General features: G+C 44.3%; 1 protein-coding gene across 1 annotated transcript in view; it reads right to left on the bottom strand.

The window, feature by feature from the left end:
• Nucleotides 1–20088, bottom strand: part of LOC140428096 (histone-binding protein RBBP7) — a 62110-nt gene that overhangs the window by 29457 nt on the left and 12565 nt on the right. The window contains exons 2-6 of the mRNA XM_072514141.1: nucleotides 19069–19213; nucleotides 16013–16158; nucleotides 12722–12895; nucleotides 859–974; nucleotides 362–522 (exon numbers count right to left, since the gene is read on the bottom strand). Of these exons, the coding sequence (XP_072370242.1) occupies nucleotides 362–522; nucleotides 859–974; nucleotides 12722–12895; nucleotides 16013–16158; nucleotides 19069–19213 (742 nt within the window). The remainder of the gene's footprint in view (nucleotides 1–361; nucleotides 523–858; nucleotides 975–12721; nucleotides 12896–16012; nucleotides 16159–19068; nucleotides 19214–20088) is intronic.

Genomic DNA, 20088 nt, shown 5'->3' on the forward strand with positions numbered 1-20088 from the left:
TTCGTACCATAGCAGACCAGAATGATTACCACTTGGGACAATGCTGCCCACAGAACAGCTGATATGAGTTTACAACAGTGGTATTCATAATGTGGTCACTGGTGGTCCCCTCTCCCTCACCTGTAGCCCTCAGCAGATGTGCTGCTCCATGTGTCTCTGGGCTGCCATCCACAGCCTGCCAGCTCTGAGATGTTGCCAGAGTCAGGATATATATCAAAGAGAAAAAGATAGATATTGGGATTATAGGTCTCAAATGAAAAGTTGGTGAATATCTCTGGTCTACAGGAAGTAACATCATACTTTCCTGTTGCTTATATGGTTACAGTCTTTCGTTAAAATTGGCATGTTATCTTGTACTCACATCATGAGTTTCTGGTCATCTGCCACAGATCCAAACAAGGATTCATGCAATAAATGCCAGGAGACATCTTCAACAACCGCAGTGTGGCCTGTAAAGATTGTTTTAGCGTCTACTATCTTTCCTTCTTTTGGACCTGCACTAATGTCCCAAAGACAGATAGTCTGTGGAAAAAAAGTATACAGAATTTATATTAGCAATTATGCCCATTTGCTGGAGAAAATCTCTCAATTACCACCAGCCTGCAAACTTAAAACAACTAGACTGAAGCACGTGAATAGATATGTCCATGTAAGAACTTTTGTTTTGAATCACACAGCAATTCTTTAAATCTTGAGGCTTACAGTGTATTTTACAATCAAGTTTTTACTGGACTGATTACATTGAGAGCAAACATTTCCAGTTTTGCTCACAATGCATGCTTAAACTATCCTATGTGAACCATTCAAGTGTTGACAGGTGCACAACAGGTCAAACAGTGAAGCAATATGTACACCTACATGATCATCTGAAGCACTGAGAAGATGCCCGCTTAGATTTGGATTCCAGGAAAGTCCATAACCTTCTTTCTGGTGACCACGCAGTCGCAGATCAGGATTACACTCACCACTTGGATCTAGCTCAGACAAAAGATTAGCTCCAGTGAGACTGAAACATAGAAATCTATGTAGTGTTAAAGTCAATGTCACACCACTTTAGCACTGTATAGTATCAAAATGTTTAGTTTTTGATTAAACAAGAACAAGATGATTATTTAAACCATGTTTAACCTTGGTTCATGATCCAATTTCAAACTAATCAATACAAAAGTAGTAAAATTACAGTGACTGAATGTGTTGTACTTAGTCAAGGAAAGCATACCTCAAGTGTTCGAAGAGGTATGCTCACCCCTGGATGAGACAAAGAAAAAGTGGGAGGAAGAACATGGGGGGTGGGGGGGAGAATGGGATCCTGCACAGGGCAAACTTCACCTCCACATGCACAGGGCTGAGCTTAACACAACTAAAGGTGGTGCACAGGGCACATCTAGCGAGAACACGAATGAGAGGGTTCTTTCCAGAGGTGGAGAAAAAATGCGAACAGTGCCAGGGAGGCCCGGCCAACCACACCCACATGCTCTGGGCGTGCCCCAAGCTTGACGGGTACTGGACGGCCTTCTTTGAGGTCATGTCCAGGGTTATGGGAATGAGGATGGAGCCGTGCCCACTAGTGGCGATCTTCAGGGTATTAGAGCAGGTAGAGCTCTTCATGGGGAGAGGGGCTGACGCCCTAGCCTTTGCCTCCCTGATGGTCTGTGGGACACTCCTGCTCGGCTGGCGATCGTCAAACTGGCTGTCCAACCTGGCGGAATTTCTCAGGCTGGAGAAGATAAAGTTCGCCATCCGTGGATCGGAAGAAAGCTTTCATAGGATGTTTCAAGACCTGTTTACGGCCAGCAATCGGTGAAGTGAGGGTGGGGGTGGACACAGAGCAAGTCATGGAACAAGGAAGAGAGAGAAAGGGTGCGGGGGGGGGGGGAAAGTAGGCAACAAATGCACCCAAGTGAAACACAGGAGACAGGCAGAGGGGAGGGAAACAATAAGAGACTGGTTTGCTGGAAAATTAATAAATATTTTCATTAAGGAGGGCTATTGTTACAGTTGTCGGTTGGAACCTCTTCTTTTGCTGATATATGTGTTAGCCTTATTTGGCCCTGCGAATCCAAGATATAAAAAAATGTTAAAAGTTGAATTTAAATACTTTTTAAAAAAGGAAAGCGTACCTGCAAAACTGCTAAAGAAATCGTATTATATGTTAGAAACCCAATGTTAAGGTAGCATTTATTTCAACAATAAATTGCATTTATATAGCACGTTTAACATGGTCAAACATCGCTAGTAGATTCACAGGAGTGCAAGCCAAAATTTGATACCAAACTATACAAGGTGGCATTGGAGGAGATAACTAAACGTTTAATCAAAAAGGTAATTTTAAGATGTGTCTTCAAGAGGAAAAAAAAGAGCTAGATTTAGGAAGGGAATTCCAGGGCTTCGGACCCTAGCAGCTGAAGGTACACCCATCAATGGTGGAGTGATTAAAATTGGATATGCACAAGCTGGACAGAATAAGAGGAGCACAAATACCAGAGGATCATGTGGCTGGAGGAAGTTATTGATATGGAGGGAGCACAAATACCAGAAGATCATGTGGCTGGAGGAAGTTATTGATATGGAAAATACAGCCAAGTCCAACTGTAAGAAGCATTGAATAAAGCTGAAGTAAAGAACAGCAATCTATATCTCAAAAGTTACAAGTGTACAAATGGTGGGTCCCACATGAATATCTAGTTTTGTCCAATGATTGTATCAAGCCAGGTGTGATGTCATTCCCGTTCCATTCTGTACTCACGTTAAGCTGTTTTCTTGTTTATGGCAATGTATTATTTTGTAACTTTGTTGCATCATTCTCTAAAATGTTAAATCTCAATAAATATACATTTTTTAAAAATTGGTTATCTAGTTCAGAGATCAACTACATCACCATTCAAATAATTACCCCATTTTCATGCATTATGAGCCATTTCTACAAGGACAGGGTATTTTCAATCTACAAATACCAAGGACACTTACTTACAAATACCAAGGACAGGGTATTTTCAATCTGCAAACACCAATCCTACATACTACTCCCACAAAAAGCACCCAACATTTTCCATTTTTTATAAAAATGGACTTCATACTGGTTAGTTCATTTTTGCAACAAACACCGATATGCACAATAACATTTTGGATGCTTCAAGCAAGTTTTTGAATTTTTCATCACCGCTACTCTTCTCAAGGAAACCGCGGATCCAACTTGTGCCAAAGCCTGATTCCAGAGGTACTTGTTGCAACCCTCCTTTTGGCCTATTCTACGTGTATGTGGCTAGTGTTAAGCTATTCAATCATGGTGCGGGTGGGGAAGAAAAAAAAAAAGAGAACAAAGGATGGACTGACACCAGGTAAAATAGTCAAAGCTACCAGATTGCCATCAAACAAAATGTGTTCACTAATGCCCTTCAGTAAAAGAATCCTGTCACTCTTCTCCAGGATCACCCAACCTGAATCTAGTGCCACCAAGGCAGTTGACCAATAATGTCCTGACATGGCCTGACAAGCTACTAAGCTGTAAACTACTTCAGAACAATAAGTTAACTATTTATAGAATTGGTGGCAACAACACAGGCATCAGATCTGGGTTAACCCAAGCCCAAAAAATCCCAACCCAACTGAATGAACAAGGCTCCTCTCATGAACATTTGGAGCCCCGTATCAAGTTGGAAAAGCTATTTCACAAACTAGTCAAACCACAGACAGAATTGTACTCGTTCATATTTATCAGCTAACATCTCAGACTCTTCCATCATTACCCTTTGCTGTGTCCTAGCCCGTCAGCAGGGAGGTGGGGCTGGAGTTGGGAATAGTTGGGAAAGCTTAACCATAGAAATCCTCAACATTCCTAGACTCCAGGAAATCTTATTGCTTTAGGTCAAGGAAAACTCCGACTGAAGATCAGATTGTCCCACCCATCAGCTCAATTGACTAAGCAGTACAAGGCTCAATGTTGAAGCCCTATTCAGAGGAAGCTTGGGCACAGATGATACACTGAGTGGATAGACATCAATGTTCACCATAAATGCTTCAGTAGTACCAGCAATAACCAAGGTCCAATTGTTAAAAATATACTTGCCAGCTGGTACAGAAACTTGACACAACGGAATAACTCATTTGATCTCATAAGCAAACCACCTTTTGCAGACATATCTGCCCATGACAATATTAGGAGGGACAACCCCATTATATTTGTGAGGACAAAAAAATCAGCTGAAGACACCCTCACTTGGAGTACTTTGTGGCACCGTGCTAAGTGGAATAGACAAAGGACAAATCTAGGATCCACAGATACTATAGGTCATGAACACTACCTGCAATGTCATGACTTGGCACATCCACCACACTTTTGTCATCAAACCAGTAGATCAATGCACATTTAATAGTGAGTCTAAGTGTCAGGAGTAGCACCAGGCAGAATTTAGATTGAGGCACATTGGATGGCTCCTGCTCGAGGCTTGATTTTTTAAAGAATTTAATGCCCGGTTCGAGGGGCAATTTTTGGTTAAATAAGTGCAGGAAGAAATGAGGAAAGATGTTCAACACCCTAAGGAAAGCTGCCATGAAGAAGGGGGCAAATGAAGGTTCGCCGTTGAGTGGAAGGGTCGGCTCAGATGGGGCTGCACTGTTCACGGCAGAAAAGATGACCGAGGTGATGATTGTGGAACTTGAAAAGTAGTTCTCAAAGCACATGGAGGTGATGAGGAAGGAGATGATGGCAGCATTGAAGGTGCTGGTGGAGGAGGCAATTGCCCCAGTGTCGAGGGCATCGGCCAAGGTGCGGGAGCAGACTGAGAAACTGAAGGGAGTGGAAGAGGCCTTGTCGAAACAGTGATCAACTCACCTCGATGGGTGAGGAGCTGCAGAGAGTGGTAGAGGCCAACAAAGGTCTGCGAGCCAAAGTGGAGGACCTTGCAAACAGATCTAGGTGGCAAAATTGGAGGATCGTGGGCCTGCCCGAAAGGGTGAAGGAGCTGTTGTGGGAGGGGGAAGATCCCTCTCGGTACAAACTGGATCGGGCTCATAGGAGGTGGAGGCCTAAACCAAAGGTGAATAAGCCGCCAAGAGCAATGACTTTTTGTTTCCGTGGGTACCGGGTGAAAAAGGTCCTGTGTTGGGCAAAGCAGAAACGGGAGGTGCAGATGGCTGGAGCTGGTATACGTTTATACCAGGACTTTACTGTGGAGTTGGCAAGGAGGTGGGCGGCCTTCGGTAGAGTGAAGACGGCATTGTAAAACAGCAGGTTGCGGTTCAGCGTAGTGTACCCAGCTAAGTTGAGGGTGACCTACAACTCCAAAAGACTTCTATTTCGAGACGGTGGAAGCGATGGAGGCGTTTGTGAAGGCAGTAGGACTGGGGCAGAAGTGAGAAATGGGACTCAGGATTGGTCTTGGACTGAGGGTAGGGAGTGTGAAGGAGTGTATGTAGCTCTATTTTTCACTGCATGTTGTTATATGTGCTAAATGAGTTTTAGTTGCCTATTTGGACAAGGTAAGAGTTGGGATTTTCTTTTGCAATGATGGTTCTTTGGGGTTTGTGTGTTTATACTGGGGTTGTGCGTTGAAGGGGATTTCTTTGTTTTCCTGGGTCTGGGCAGGGGGGAGGGGATTGAGGCCTGGACAGGGGCCTCCACAATGGCTAGCTCAAGCAGGCCAGTGAACGGGAGTGTGGTGGGGGAGGGGCTGCGGCATCAGAGGCTGGTAGAACAGGGAGACCTACTTGAATTTCTTTTGACTCTCAGGAAGGTGAAGTCTCAGTCGAAGGGGCTGATGGAAGGGTTTCACAATTCATGGGGGCTGTTTATTATGCACTTCTAAGAATTGGTTGCCATTCAACATTAGGGAGGGGGGGGGGGGGGGGGTTGGCGGTATTGTTGTCTTTGGTTACACTGTTTACGGATTGTTAATGTGTGTTTTTTTTTACCTGGAATGTATGAGTGGATGTTTTGGTCTGTATATTGAACGGGGGGTTTGTGTGTGGGGGATTGTTACTTTATTTGATTTTGTTTGTTTTGTCTTTGGTTGTTTATTGATGAAAAAGTTGAAAATGAGGAGCATAAAAAGATTTTAAAAACAGAATTTAGATTGAGATCAAAGATTTGAAGAGTCATCCAGACTCGTAACATTAGCTCTGTTCTCTCTCCACAGATGCTGTCAGACCTGCTGCGATTTTCCGGCATTTTCTGTTTTTGTTTCAGATTCCAGCATTTGCTTTTATCCTAGAGTTAAATTCATGCCCCATGTGCCCTCTCAGGTGGATGGAAAAGATTGTATGGCATTACTCAAAGGGCAGGTATACTAGCCGACATGTATCCCTCAATCACTAGATTACATGGCCATTCACCTCTTCTGTTAATGGGTCCTTGCCATGTGCAAACATTTTGGCCAAACTTCCCTGCATTACAACACCAACTACAATTTAAAAGTATTTAATTGGCTCTGAAACACCTTGAGACATATAGTGGTTATTATTTGTTAAAATTAATAAACAGAAACAAATTTAGAGTACCCAATTTTTTTTTTTCAATTAAGGGGCAATTTAGCGTGCCCAACCCACCTATCCTGCACATTTTTGGGTTGTGGGGATGAGACCCACACAAACACGGGTAGAATGTGCAAACTCCACACGGACAGTGACCCGGGGCCGGGATCGAACCCAGGTCCTCAGTACTGTGAAGCAGCAGTGCTAACCACTGCGCCACCGCGCCACCCTATATTATGGTTCTTAAAGGTGTGATACAAAGTTCTTTCTTTGATTCATACCACACCCTGTCAAAATGGTAGTAGGCAAATCAGATAACCTAGTGGAGAAGGCTCCATGAATATTACTGTTATGGGCCAGAGTTTAGAGAACACCAAAGTATATCATGGAGTTCACCTGACCTACAACTGTTTATAGATTTTGGTTAGGAGGAGCACAAGAGCCTACTCTTCAGGTGTTATGCAACAGAGGCCTGAAGCACTTGTAATCAAAAACAAATTTTATTCTACGAATTCAGTTAACATTTTATAAACACACAGTAAGGATTTATCAACCACAAACATAAATACCCCACACATACCCCACACAGCTACAATACTCTATATCTAACCCTTATTAACTTCCCTTTACTGTTTCACTCAAGTAACAACATCCATAAATGAGACAATCCCTCTTACCACAAAACAGTAGGTTTGAATTCCTTCCAGAACAGTTATTACTTTGAAGTTATCAAGTGATCTGGAGACATCTTTTTAACATGCAGAGAGACTCCAAGATCCGTGTAGTCTGAATACAGCTTCCCACTGTCTAAACCGAAAGTAAAACTCAGAGCCACAAAACAGCTTCCAGCTCAAAACGAAAGTAAAAACCAGAGCTACCGCCCAGCTCCACCCTCACAATGACATCACTGCAGCCATTTGAGAAGACAAACAGTTCTTAAAGGGACATTCCCATGACAATTACCATCCTCAATTTATAGTAGCCATGATGTGGAGATGCTTGCGTTCGACTGGGTTGGGCACAGTAAGAAGTCTCACAACACCAGGTTAAAGTCGAACAGGTTTGTTTTGAATCACTAGCTTTCGGAGCACAACTCCTTCCTCAGGATTTATAGTAGAGCCCAGCATGCAAGTGCAAAAGATGAGAATGAACATTTTACAAACATCAACCAAAAATGGCAAGTGATCCCATTTGGCCACATCCCCAACGTCCAATCAATTCCATTCACTCCTTGTAACATTAGCAGAGTGTATTAAAGTGGTCAACAGTGTGCACCCTGACAATATCTCAGCTGTAGTGCTAAGAACTTGAGGCACTTAAACCAATATTTCTAGTATAGGTATGGCAGAGTCTCTAATGAGGAAAACAGTTTCAGTTCACACATCTATTATCAACACACTGCAAAATTCTGAAAGATCAATAAATAATAGTAGTGTTAAATAAAAATAATGCCTGCATTATTATGGAACCTGATCACCTGAAACTTAAGCATTTGACAGAATGACAAACTTTTTGAATTAGTGATCATTACATTGGATTGGATTTGTTTATTGTCACGTGTACCGAGGTACAGTGAAAAGGATTTTTCTGCGAGCAGCTCAACAGATCATTAAGTACATGAGAAGAAAAGGGAATAAAAGAAAATACATAATAGGGCAACACAACATATATAATGTAACTACATAAGCACTGGCATCGGATGAAGCATACAGGGTGTAGTGTTAATGAAATCAGTCCATAAGAGGGTCATTTAGGAGTCTGGTGACAGTGGGGAAGAAGCTGTTTTTGAGTCTGTTCGTGCGTGTTCTCAGACTTCTGTATCTCCTGCCCGATGGAAGAAGTTGGAAGAGTGAGTAAGCCGGGTGGGAGGGATCTTTGATTATACTGCCCGCTTTCCCCAGGCAGCGGGAGGTGTAGATGGAGTCAATGGATGGGAGGCAGGTTCATGTGATGGACTGGGCGGTGTTCACGACTCTGAAGTTTCTTGCGGACCTGGGCCGAGCAGTTGCCATACCAGGCTGTGATGCAGCCTGATAGGATGCTTTCTATGGTGCATCTGTAAAAGTTGGTAAGAGTCAATGTGGACATGCCGAATTTCCTTAGTTTCCTGAGGAAGTATAGGCGCTGTTGTGTTTTCTTGGTGGTAACGTCGACGTGGGTGGACCAGGACAGATTTTTGGAGATGTGCACCCCATGGAATTTGAAACTGCTAACCATCTCCACCTTGGCCCCGTTGATGCTGACAGGGGTGTGTACAGTACTTTGCTTCCTGAAGTCAATTACCAGTCATGTGTAAACTAACAAGAACTGTAGCCCTTTGGTTTCCAGTTGGCTGCTGCTTGTTAGTTACATAAAAAGGTACATTTCTAGAATACCTCATGCATAATTTTGCAAAGTGTCCTTCTGTGCAGCTCATTAGCACTGTCAATAGCTCAATTATGCTAAAGTGAAACTTCTAAATTAGGGAGAAATATTGTGGGATTGGGTGCGTCTCCATCTGGGTTTCATTATTCCACTCGCACTTGTGATTGTGCCTAATTCTGATGCCTAGATGACATGGTCAGGGGCGGAGAAGGGAGCCACCTGGGATGGGCTAGGTACAGGGTGGAATTAATGGGGCTGGAGTTAAGTGGGGAGGATGACGGACGGTAGAGGGGATTGGAGGCGTAAGCCCGTCCGGTAAGGCTGGTAACGTGGAACGTCCGTGGGCTTAATGGACCAGTTAAATGATCGTGGATGTTTGTTCTGCACACCTCATGAGCTTGAAAGCGGATGCAGTCTTTCTGCAGGAGACACACCTCCACGTGAAGGAGCAGGTTAGGTTAAGGAAGGGATGGGTCGGGCAGGTTTTCCACTCGGGATTTGTTTTGAAATTGTGGGGCGTGGCAATTTTAATGAGCAAGAAAACTGGGTTTGTGAGTGCGAAGGAAGTGAGGGATCTGGGTGGGAGATATGTGATTGAGTGGGATATTGGGAGGAACGCTGGTGGTGTGGGTGAACATGTATGCACCAAATTGGGATGATGTGGGTTTTATGAGGAGGCTGCTGGCAGCAATACCGGACTTGGCCACGCACCAGTTGATTATGGGAGGGGATTTTAATTGTGTCCGAGAGCCGAAGGTGGATAGGTCGAACCCCAGGTCGATGGGTAGGGTACAAATGGCAAAGGAGCTGAGTGGGTTTATGGAAAGGATGGGTATGGTGGATCCGTGGCGCTTTAAGAGCCCAGGGGGAAGGGAGTATTCCTTTTTTTCACATGTTTATAAGGTGTATTCGAGGATCGATTATTTTGTGGTGAGCCGGGAGATTTTGGTTGGGGTGGAGGGGGCAGAGAATGCGGGGATAGTAATTTCGGACAATGCGCCCCACTGGCTGGTGATTCAGTTTCGACCGAGACGTGAGTAGAGGCCGGGGTGGAAGTTTGATTCGGGGTGGTTGGCAGATGGAGGCTTTTGTGACAAGCTGTGGGTGGCAATTAAGGATTATGTGGAGTTTAATCAAAATGGGAAGGTGTCGGCGGCCATTTTTTGGAAAGCGCTAACGGCAGTGGTCCGGGGGTAGATTATCTCGTTCAAGGCTCACGCGGATAGGGAAAGGTGGCACATGACCGTCTAATGAGCGAGATAGTGGATAGTGGAGGTGGATAGGGAATATTCAAGGGTGCCCACCACAGAGGGATTGGCAAGGAGTAAAACGTTACAGGGGCAATTCAATAGGCTGACAACAGGGAGGGTGTTAGGACAGCTACGTAAGGCAAGAGGGGTGCAGTATGATTGTGGGGAGAAGGCGAATCGCATGCTAGCACACCAGCTGCGGAGGAAATATTGAGGATACGGGCTGGGGATATGGTATTGGAGCCGGGGAAGATAAATGAGGCGTTGAAGGAGTATTACCAGGGATTGTACAAGGCAGTCCCGGGTGCGAGAAGAGGGGGACATGGGACAGTTTTTGGACTAGCTGGAGTTTCCTCAGCTGGAGGAAGTAAAGAGGCAGGTGCTGGATGAGTCCCTGGAGCTGAGGTAGGTGCTGGATAGTAGCAGGGGTATGAAGTCGGGGAAGGCACCAGGGCCGGATGGATATCTGGCGGAATTTTAGAAGTTCGCGACAGACCTGGCACAGCATCTTTTCATGGCATTTAATGAGGCATTGGAGAAGGGGCAGCTGCCGGAGACGATGACCCAAGTAGTGATTATGTTAATCCTGAAAAAGGGGAACCACCCGGTGGAATGTGGGTGGTATAGACCCATATCACTGTTGAATACAGATGTGAAAGTGCTGACTAAGTTGTTGGCGGCAAGGATGGAGGGGCGTGTCCTGGAGGTGGTTCCAGAGTACCAAACAGACTTCGTAAAAGGCAGGCAGCACTTGAGCAACATAAGGATGTTATTAAATGTTGCCATGAAATCGTCGGAAGCCCAGGTACCGGAGACAGTGCTGTCCATGTACGTGGAGAAAGCATTTGACCAGGTAGAGTGGCAGTACGTGTTTGAGGTTCTGGGAAGGTTTGGGTCTGGGCCGAGGTTTGTGGCACCAAGGGTGAGTGTGTGGACGAATGATATGAGCTCACAAAGTTTTGAATTACATAGGGGAACAAGGCAGGGGTGCCCGCTGTCGCCACTGCTGTTTGCGCTGGCTATAGAGCCTTTGGCAATGGCGCTTAGGGGGTCGGCAGAGTGGCAAGAGATTACGAGGGGACAGAGGGAGCATCGGGTGTCACTCTATGCCGACGACCTATTATTGTATGTTTCGGACCTGCTCAGGCGTATGGAGAGGGTGAAAAGGGGGGAAAGGTTGTACAAACTGTACAGTTGGCTGTTGGGTATTTATGTGCTTTAATTTTTTGATACACGTTTGTAATAGCTCAGTGGGCTAAGACAGCTGGCTTGTAATGCTAAACAAGGCTAACAGCGCTGGTTCAATTCCCGTACCAGCCCGAACAGGCGCCGGAATGTGGCGACTAGGGGCTTTTCGCAGCAACTTCATACTTGTGACAAGAAAAGATTAAATACATTAAAAAAGAAATTCTGGTGCCTAGCCAGCAGGATGTGATATCAGTTTTTTTTCTCTTTGCTGGATCTCTCAGTTCATTGCCACTCCAGAGTCCCTTCCCATTGAAGGAGGGATTCCCCAATCCTGGCATCAGCTATGTGCAAAACACAAGGTGGTTGCAATGGGTGAGTGTGTCTGGGATATGGGTGGGGGAAGAGAAGAGAAATTAATATCCTGCAGACAGCTATCCAAGAGCCCACTTCACCCTACGCCCCCCACCTCCATGTGATGCAGCAGGTAATGAAGAGCTGGGAGCAGGCAGAGAGGGAAACTGAGCGATAAATGAAAAATATTCTCCATCTCTACCTGACTCCCAACCCCCAGTCTCCATCATTTTGAGACCACCCCAGTCGCCATTTGAGTCCCATATTTCATAGATCACCAGCCCACAAGAACCCATTTCCCCTTCTCCATCTCTCCCCTGAGCTCTCATTCCTCATCTCCTCTGGCTAACATCCATTCCACAGTATCCCTCTCTTTCACCACCAAGCCCCTGTTCTAGAGTTTCCATCGCTTCCTCCAGTTCTAGACTCCAATGATTTTGGAACCCCCAAATCTTCCCAGCTGGTCGTGGATTCCTGTAAGTTACAGCACTGAGAAATAACCAGTGGAGTGCTTTGTGAAAATGAATCCGGTTTCAAATTAATGGGGTTTATCTTCATTCTGATTCTGGACACAAGGCAAACAGCTAATTATTATTCACGTTCCTCACCATAGGGTTTGTTTTCATGTGGGCATACTGCAGCAGATGTAAAATAATTCATCTCAGCTACCAGGGTCGGTGCTCAAGATAGGAAACCTCAATTGCAGGAAACTGAGGAGAGATGGGATGTTGTATGGTCCAGTTCCTGCCTTTTGCAGAACAGTTCTTTACCCAGCATCCATAATGACAGAGAAACTACAGTACTCTATTCAATCCTATTACCCAAGTGTCCCGTGTTTAAGATGTAAACAGACTTGATATAATGAATACTGTCCACAGTTTAAAGGTGCAGTTGCAGCTATTACAAGCAACTTATTTGAGACCGTCAATAATTGTCCTTGTGGTGCTATTCTTGGAGATGTTTAACTATGTTAAAAGTGCTGTATAAATACAGGTTGTTGATGATGTCGGTTTTTTGGGATTCCCATTTATACAGGCTTCATTGTAGTTTATACACAAAACACGAGTGGCTCCATAATCTTACTGAACAATGTTCATTACCTGGCTTAGATGGATGCTTGGTGTAGTCAAAGACAAGCACATCAGAGGTGGGAGTTTTGGTGGCAATAATGCATGGATTCTGTGGCATATAACGTGCTCGGTTCACTTCACCTTCATGATTGATTTTAATTTCAATTTCTATTTTTCCGCTTACGGACCCAAATCCACCAAATTCTGAAAAAACATGTAGAATAAGGACAGTTCATCTTAAATGGCAATTAACCTGTTATGGGCAGTAGTTATCTTTAAAAACAGAATGGCTAACAGCTATTCCATAAATTCAGCTACCCTATTGCACTGTTGACTTATAGTTTCCATTGCTCCAAGTAAAGAAGAGAGAACTGCCTGGAAAGTGTTCTCTTTAATTGTTGAAAAAAAATATATATTTTTATTCTCCTCCTTTTTCACATTTTCACCCACTAACAATAAACAATAATCAGTAACGAATATAATGTCAATCCCCATATTAATAACAATGATCCCATCCTCCCACCAAATCCCAAACATCAGCCCACATGTTAACATGAACAAATTACAAAAAGGAATCAGGAATCACCCATAGTCACCATTAACACACAGAGTCCCCCCCCCCGCCCCCCAAACGAATGTTCGATGTTATCCAGTTCTTGAAAGTGCAGAATGAATAATGCCCATGAATTGTAGAACCCCTCCATCCTTCCCCTCAGTTCAAACTTAACGTTCTCATGAGTCAAGAATTCCAACAGGTGCCACTGCCACGCCAGGGCACAGGGTGGAGAGGTTGCTCTCCATCCCACCAGGATCCGCCTTCGGGCGATCAACGAGGCAAAGGCTACATTTGCCTCCGCACCCGTTTCCAACCCCGGCTGGACCGACACCCCGAATATGGCGCCCCCCCCCCTCCCCCCCCCCCCCCCCCCCCCCCCCCCCCGCCCCCGAGGGCCTGGGTCCAGTTTCACGTGCACCACTTCAGAGATTACCCTAAAAACCTCCTTCCAGTAATCCTCTTGCTTTGGACAGGACCAAAACATATGAAAGTGATTTGCGGGCCTCCCCGCCCACAATGTTCACACACATCTTTTACCCCTTCAAAGATTCGGCTCATTCTCGCCCTTGTGGTGTGCTCTATATACCACCTTCAGCTGTATCAGGCCCGACATCGCGAACGAGGTGGAGGCGTTCACTCTCCGGGGCAACTCACACCAGAACCCCTCCTCCATGCCCTCTCACAACTCTTCCTCCCACTTTGCTTTGATCCCTTCCAGTGGTGCCTTCTCCTCTTCCAAAATAGCTCCGTAAACCGCCGACACTACCCCCTTCTCCAGTCCCCCTGTTCGTCAGCACCTCCTCCAGCAATGTGGAGGCCGGCTCCACCGGGAAGCTCTGTATCTCCTTTCTGGCAAAATCTCAAACCTGCACGTATCTAAACATTTCCCCCTGCTCCAGCCCATACTTAGCTTCGAGCTGCTTCAGTCCTGCAAACCGACCCCCAAGAAACAAATCTTTTAGTGTCTTAATCCCCTTCTCCTCCCATTTCCAAAAATTTCCATCCCACTTCCCTGGCTCAAATCTGTGGTTCCCCTGAATCGGCATTTCCCTTGATCCTGCCCCCAACCCTAAGTGTTGGCGAAACTGCCTCTACCTTCTCCACATTTGCCGCTCAGTAATAATCCATCAGGTTCGGAAGACCCAAACCCCCTGCCTGCCTTCCCTTCTGTAGCAATATCTTTCTCACTCTGGCCACCTTCCCTCCCCATATGAACGAGGTAATCATTCCTTCAATCTCTCTGAAAAATGCCGTTGGCAGGAAAATCGGCAGGCATTGGAAATTAAACAGAAATCTCGACAACACGTTCATTTTAACTGTCTGTACCCGACCCTCCAGTGACAGTGGGAGACCATTCCACCTTGCCAGATCAGCTTTCACTCTCCCCACCAAACTAGAAATGTTGTACCTGCGGAGACCCCCCCACTCCCGGGCAACCTGCACCCCCAGGTATCCAAAGTGAGTCCCTGCCCTACGGAATGGCAGCCCCCCCCCCCCCCGGAGACACCAGTTCTCTTTAACTGTTATTCGAGACCTGCTGACATGGACCTACCCAAAAAATTTACAAACAGAGGAAGAAAATACTGGGAATGCACAAGACTTCTATAAAAAAAAAAAAATCAGTTTTTGTGCCATTTGAAGTTCATGTCTTTACTAGGACAAAGTAGATTCGGCATTGGACTTTTGGACCACAGATCAAATCCACAGAGGACACAGAACTTTTGAACAGATATGAAATAGTTTACCGCCATTGGCAATCTCACTCAGTGGGTGTGGAAGATTGTCTCTGAGCTTTACATGCAGTGAAGTTGTAATCATATTCTTTGTCAACATATTTATAATTTTGTTATATATCATACACAAAATAATCCTTTCTTTTTAATTTAATGTACCCAAATATTTTTTCCCCCCCAATTAATGGACAATTTAGCATGACCAATTCACCTACCTTGCACATCTTTGGGTTGTGTGGGTGAGACTCTGGCAGACACGGGAGAATGTGCAAACTCCACACGGCAGTGACCTGGGGCCAGGATTGAACCCGGGTCCTCAGTGCGGTGGTACACAAAATAATCCTCCCCCCTCCTTCCATTCACCCCCACACTCACCTAATATAAACTAGCAAATGAGACAAGTTATATCACAACCAGAGCGATTCTGAGACAGAATTTCAGATCAAGGAGTCTAGGCAATTAAAGGCACTATCACTAATAGGAAGGTGAAGGAAGGGATACAAAAGACACAAAAGGCCGTTGGAACAAAATAGATTTAAAAAGGCTGTTGGAAAAAATTAAGTGCTGGCAATTACATTTAAAAAGTCAAACAACTATTGATGGGATTTAGAATTTGAAATAGGCAGTTACAGATGTAAAAGACTTGGTGGTAACTGGTTTAGAATTAATCAAAAACCAAGTTGATCAACACTTCTACAGTTGTCGGGCGGCACAGTGGCGTAGTGGTTAGCACTACTGCCTACGCCGCTGAGGACCGGGTTCGATCCTAGGCCCGGGTCACTGTCAGTGTGGAGTTTGCACATTCTCCCCGTGTCTGCATGGGTCTCACCCCACCCGAAAGATGTGCAGGTTAGGTGGATTGGCCACGCTAAATTGGCCCTTAATTGGAAAATAATTATTGGATACCCTTAAATTTTTTTTAAAGAACACTTCTACCGCTGTTTTCCCTCTAAAAACACAAGTAACATGGAGTAAAACTGTTATGTATTTCAACTGCAACATGCACAGACTCCATAAAATCACAGCACATACCTCCTTTCTCACTATCATAGTGAGAAGCATCAAATTGAGCATCATCATTGGGGATCTGGACACTTGCAATGACCAAATGGTTCTGTTCATCAGATGTATGTGTCCCTAGAACCAAACGATGAACACTATAGTCTTTGCCTTCAGGCCTGTACAGAAAAAAAAAAACGAATTAAACTTTTTTTAAATAAAAAAATTTAAACATTGATAAAATATACCTAAGAATACAACAGGATTGGTTCCTGGAGTGCATTATGAGGAGCACCAATCTACTTCACAGATATTGCAAATAACGTTACCAAGTAGAAAATAAAAGTGAAATAAGTCATTGAATATCCTTTTTCATTTTCCAACTGGAATAAGTCGGTAACTCGAATAGGGCTTTGCTGCACTCTTCTTGTCATATATTGATGAGGCTACTTCAAAGGGTGCCACCACAATTTAGGAATAGTTACTACATTGTTAGATAAAAAAAACTGTTTATAGTTGTGTGTGGATTAATTAGAACAGCAAGACATAGGGCAGCACGGTGGCGCAGTGGGTTAGCCCTGCAGTCTCACGGCGCCGAGGTCCCAGGTTCGATCCTGGCTCTGGGTCACTGTCTCTGTGGAGTTTGTACAGTCACTGTCTCTGTGGAGTTTGTACATTCTCCCCATGTTTGTGTGGGTTTCGTCCCCACAGCCCAAAGATGTGCAGGCTAGGTGGATTGGCCATGCTAAATTGCCCCTTAATTGGAAAAAATTAATTGGGTACTCTAAATTTATTTTAAAAAACAGCAGGACATGCAGAAGTTTATTATACATCACACAAAAAAACTTGAAGATAAATAAACATGCAGCTCTAAGTTTAATTATAAGGCAATGTTTTGTTCCCACGTATCCTCGCACATCACTGACAAATAAAATGTAAACCCCGACACTTGCCCGCTGGTGCAGCATGTTATTCAAGACGTGAATGGAGATATTTATTGTCTCTTTTCTCGCCCTCACTACAGGACTCAGCCAGACATTGGTGGATTTTGTTTCCAAACAAAGGTGAGCAAAATGGCCAGAAAACAAAGTGGGAATAACTGGGGAAGCTTTGGGTTGGCAGGCTGTGATTAGTAGGTATCACAAAAATCAGTATTTGGGCTTCAGCTGTTTTATTTTTAAATTTAGAGTACCTAATTCTTTTTTTCCAATTAAGGGGCAATTTAGCGTAGCCAATCCACCTACCCTGGCCATCTTTTGTGTTGTGTGGTTGAGACCCACGCAGACACAGGGAGAATGTGCAAACTCTACACGGGCAGTGACCTGGAGCCGGCTTCGAAGCCAGGTCCTCGTCGCCGTGAGGAAAGTGCTAACCACTATGCGCCCTCGGTGGGGGGGGGGGGGGGGGGGGGGGGGGGGGGGGGGGGGTTGTCAGCTGTTTACAAATTGTATCAAAGATGGCAGACAAGGTGGGAAGGTAAGTGGTGAGGCGGCAGCAAAGATGCTGCAGAAGCATGCAGATAGGTTAGATCAGGCATTGTCAAACTCGGGGGCGGGTGTCGGGAGGGTCATGGAGCAGTCTGTCGTGGCGCCTCCAATCGCACAAAACTGCGCGCAACAGCCGGCTGTTAATAACGCCGGCTGCAAGCGGCCTTCAAAATGGCCGCGAGCATGTTAAAAAAAAAAATGTGGCCGCACTGCGCATGCGTGCCGATGATCAGGCACGCATGTGCAGTGCGGCCGCTTTTTTTTTTAAACAACGGTCGCAGCTTTTTGTTTTCCAAGTTCGGGGGGGTGTTATTCATTTAATTTTTTTCATTTATTTTATTTATTTATCTTTTTACAAGTTCGGGTTATTTGATAAAATTTTACAGGAATAAAATGCAGAACTTTGGACAGATGGAGACTCCATACTTTCTGACACCAGAGGCTTCACCTTCATCCAACAGGATCCATTGGAGGAGCGTGTACGAGGGCCAAAGGGACCCAAAACCATTTCCTCCATTTTTGTCAGCAGCAAACAAGGCGAGAGAAAATGGTGGGTTGCGCAGGTCGCCCGGCGTGGGGCACGAAGGTTGGCCGGTTGGTAAAAATGGGTCCCCGGAAAAAAAGTTTGAAGAACACTGGGTTAAATGAGTGCTCAATAACACAAAGGTGGATTTCAATGTGAAATGTGAACTTATCCACTTTGGTACGAAAAATAAAAAGCAGTATTTTTCAAATGGTAAATCTAGGTAAATGTGCATTCTGAGGGACCTTGGTGTCCCTGTACATAAATCATAGAAAGTTAGCATGCAGGTACAGCAAATGATAGATTATGTTTCGTGACAAAGGGATCAGAGTAGAAAAGTAATTATACATGGCACCTGGAATACAGTAAGGCATTTTGGTTTTGCACTCCCATTAGGGCAAGTATGTTCACTAGGTTGGGCCCTGCGAATAGGGAGGTCTTTGAAGAGATTGAGTAGACTCGGTCGATATTTCCTTAAATTTAAAAGAATGCGGTGATCTACATAAACGCTGAGAAAATGTTTTCCCTGGCTGGGGAAATCAAGGTCAGTCTCAGAATAAGAGTCCAGCCATTTAGGACTGAAATGCGAAGAAATTCCATCACTCAGTTGTGAGCAGTTGGAATTCTCTAGCCCACAGAGAGCTGCAGATACAGAGACACTGATTATATTCAAGGTAGAGATCGGTACACATTGGGTATTAAAAGACTTGAGGGTATAGAGGTGTGGGAGGTGGATTTGAAATAAATTAGCCATGTTCTTATTGAATGGTGGAAGCAGGCCATGGTCTGCTCCAATTCCTTTTACTTATGTCAACTGAACTGCTCTTGCATTTGTCAAAATTGCCTGATAGATTAGGATTAAACTGGTTTAAACTATAATTTATCCATCCTTTTCGCCAGCCCAAATGGAAAACAGTGGTATTGTAATGTACACATTTCAGTTAACATAGCTGTGTTCACTGTTATGCCTTAAATCTATTTTTTATTTTAATATTTTACAAACACAAGAACAGTACAAATATCTAACACAGGGAATGTTGTATTAAGGGTTATAAAAAAAAAAAGTAAAGTTGGTTTACCTGGTAACGTCTGGAAGCCATTGTACAGTAAGACTTGGCCATTCTAATGCATGTGTCATAACCAAGTCATACAGAAATGGAGTATTCTTCTTCCATATTTTATATTCTTCATTGATCACACGCTCTTCCACTGCGTCGTCATAAACTGAAACAACAGTTCTCTATCAATTCCAGTATACAGCCAAAGTTTCCATAAAACAAATTGTTGAATTAAGTAAAAGTTTCATTGCTATGCCATGTTAAAAATACACACCACATGGCCAGAATAAATAAGAGTTAAGTGTTATTGCAAGACTAATAAATTTAATAGGCCAGAAGCAACTCAACTAGACTCTTTCTGTTCCAAAAATACCAGAAAACATTACACTTGCCCAGAGCATTTTCCTTTACAAGTGCTATTTTTGATCATTACATTTTACACAGTTCTATATACAGCAAAGTTTCTAGTGGCAACTGTGTATAAATGTAATTATGCAAATTATTGTTTTTGAGGGGCTCTCTGCCAATGCAACATATTTTCTCTACACCCCCTCCAATTGATTTACTTACCCTTTTTTCAAGGGATGCTTATTCCAATCAGCAAACCTACCTCTTTTAGAAAGCAAAACTGAAGACACATATTACCCAGAATACTTTATTTGACATGTGAATACCTAGCGCTTCTGGCATAAGAAAAAAAGGTCCTAAGCTTTCACAGCAGTGTAGTGAGACAAAAGCTGCATTGGTATTACCCATCTCTGCTCATGTTAAAGGACAATGGTTAGGTCTTTTCTAATTGGAGGTAGTCACTGCATAGCACTTGCATGGCGCGAATGTTATTTACCACTGGTCAGCTTAAGTATGGAGCATGGACATTGTCGAGGTCTTTCTGCATTTGGACATGGACTGATTCAACATTTGAATTGTCGCGAATTGTGCCGAACATTGTGCAGTCATCAGTGAACATCCCCACTTCTGACCTTATGATGGAAGGAAGGTCATTGATGAAGCAGCTGTATATGGTTGGGCCCAGGACGTTAC

The sequence above is a fragment of the Scyliorhinus torazame genome, chromosome 8, assembly GCF_047496885.1.
Source record: "Scyliorhinus torazame isolate Kashiwa2021f chromosome 8, sScyTor2.1, whole genome shotgun sequence".
Classification (NCBI taxonomy): Eukaryota; Metazoa; Chordata; class Chondrichthyes; order Carcharhiniformes; family Scyliorhinidae; genus Scyliorhinus; species Scyliorhinus torazame.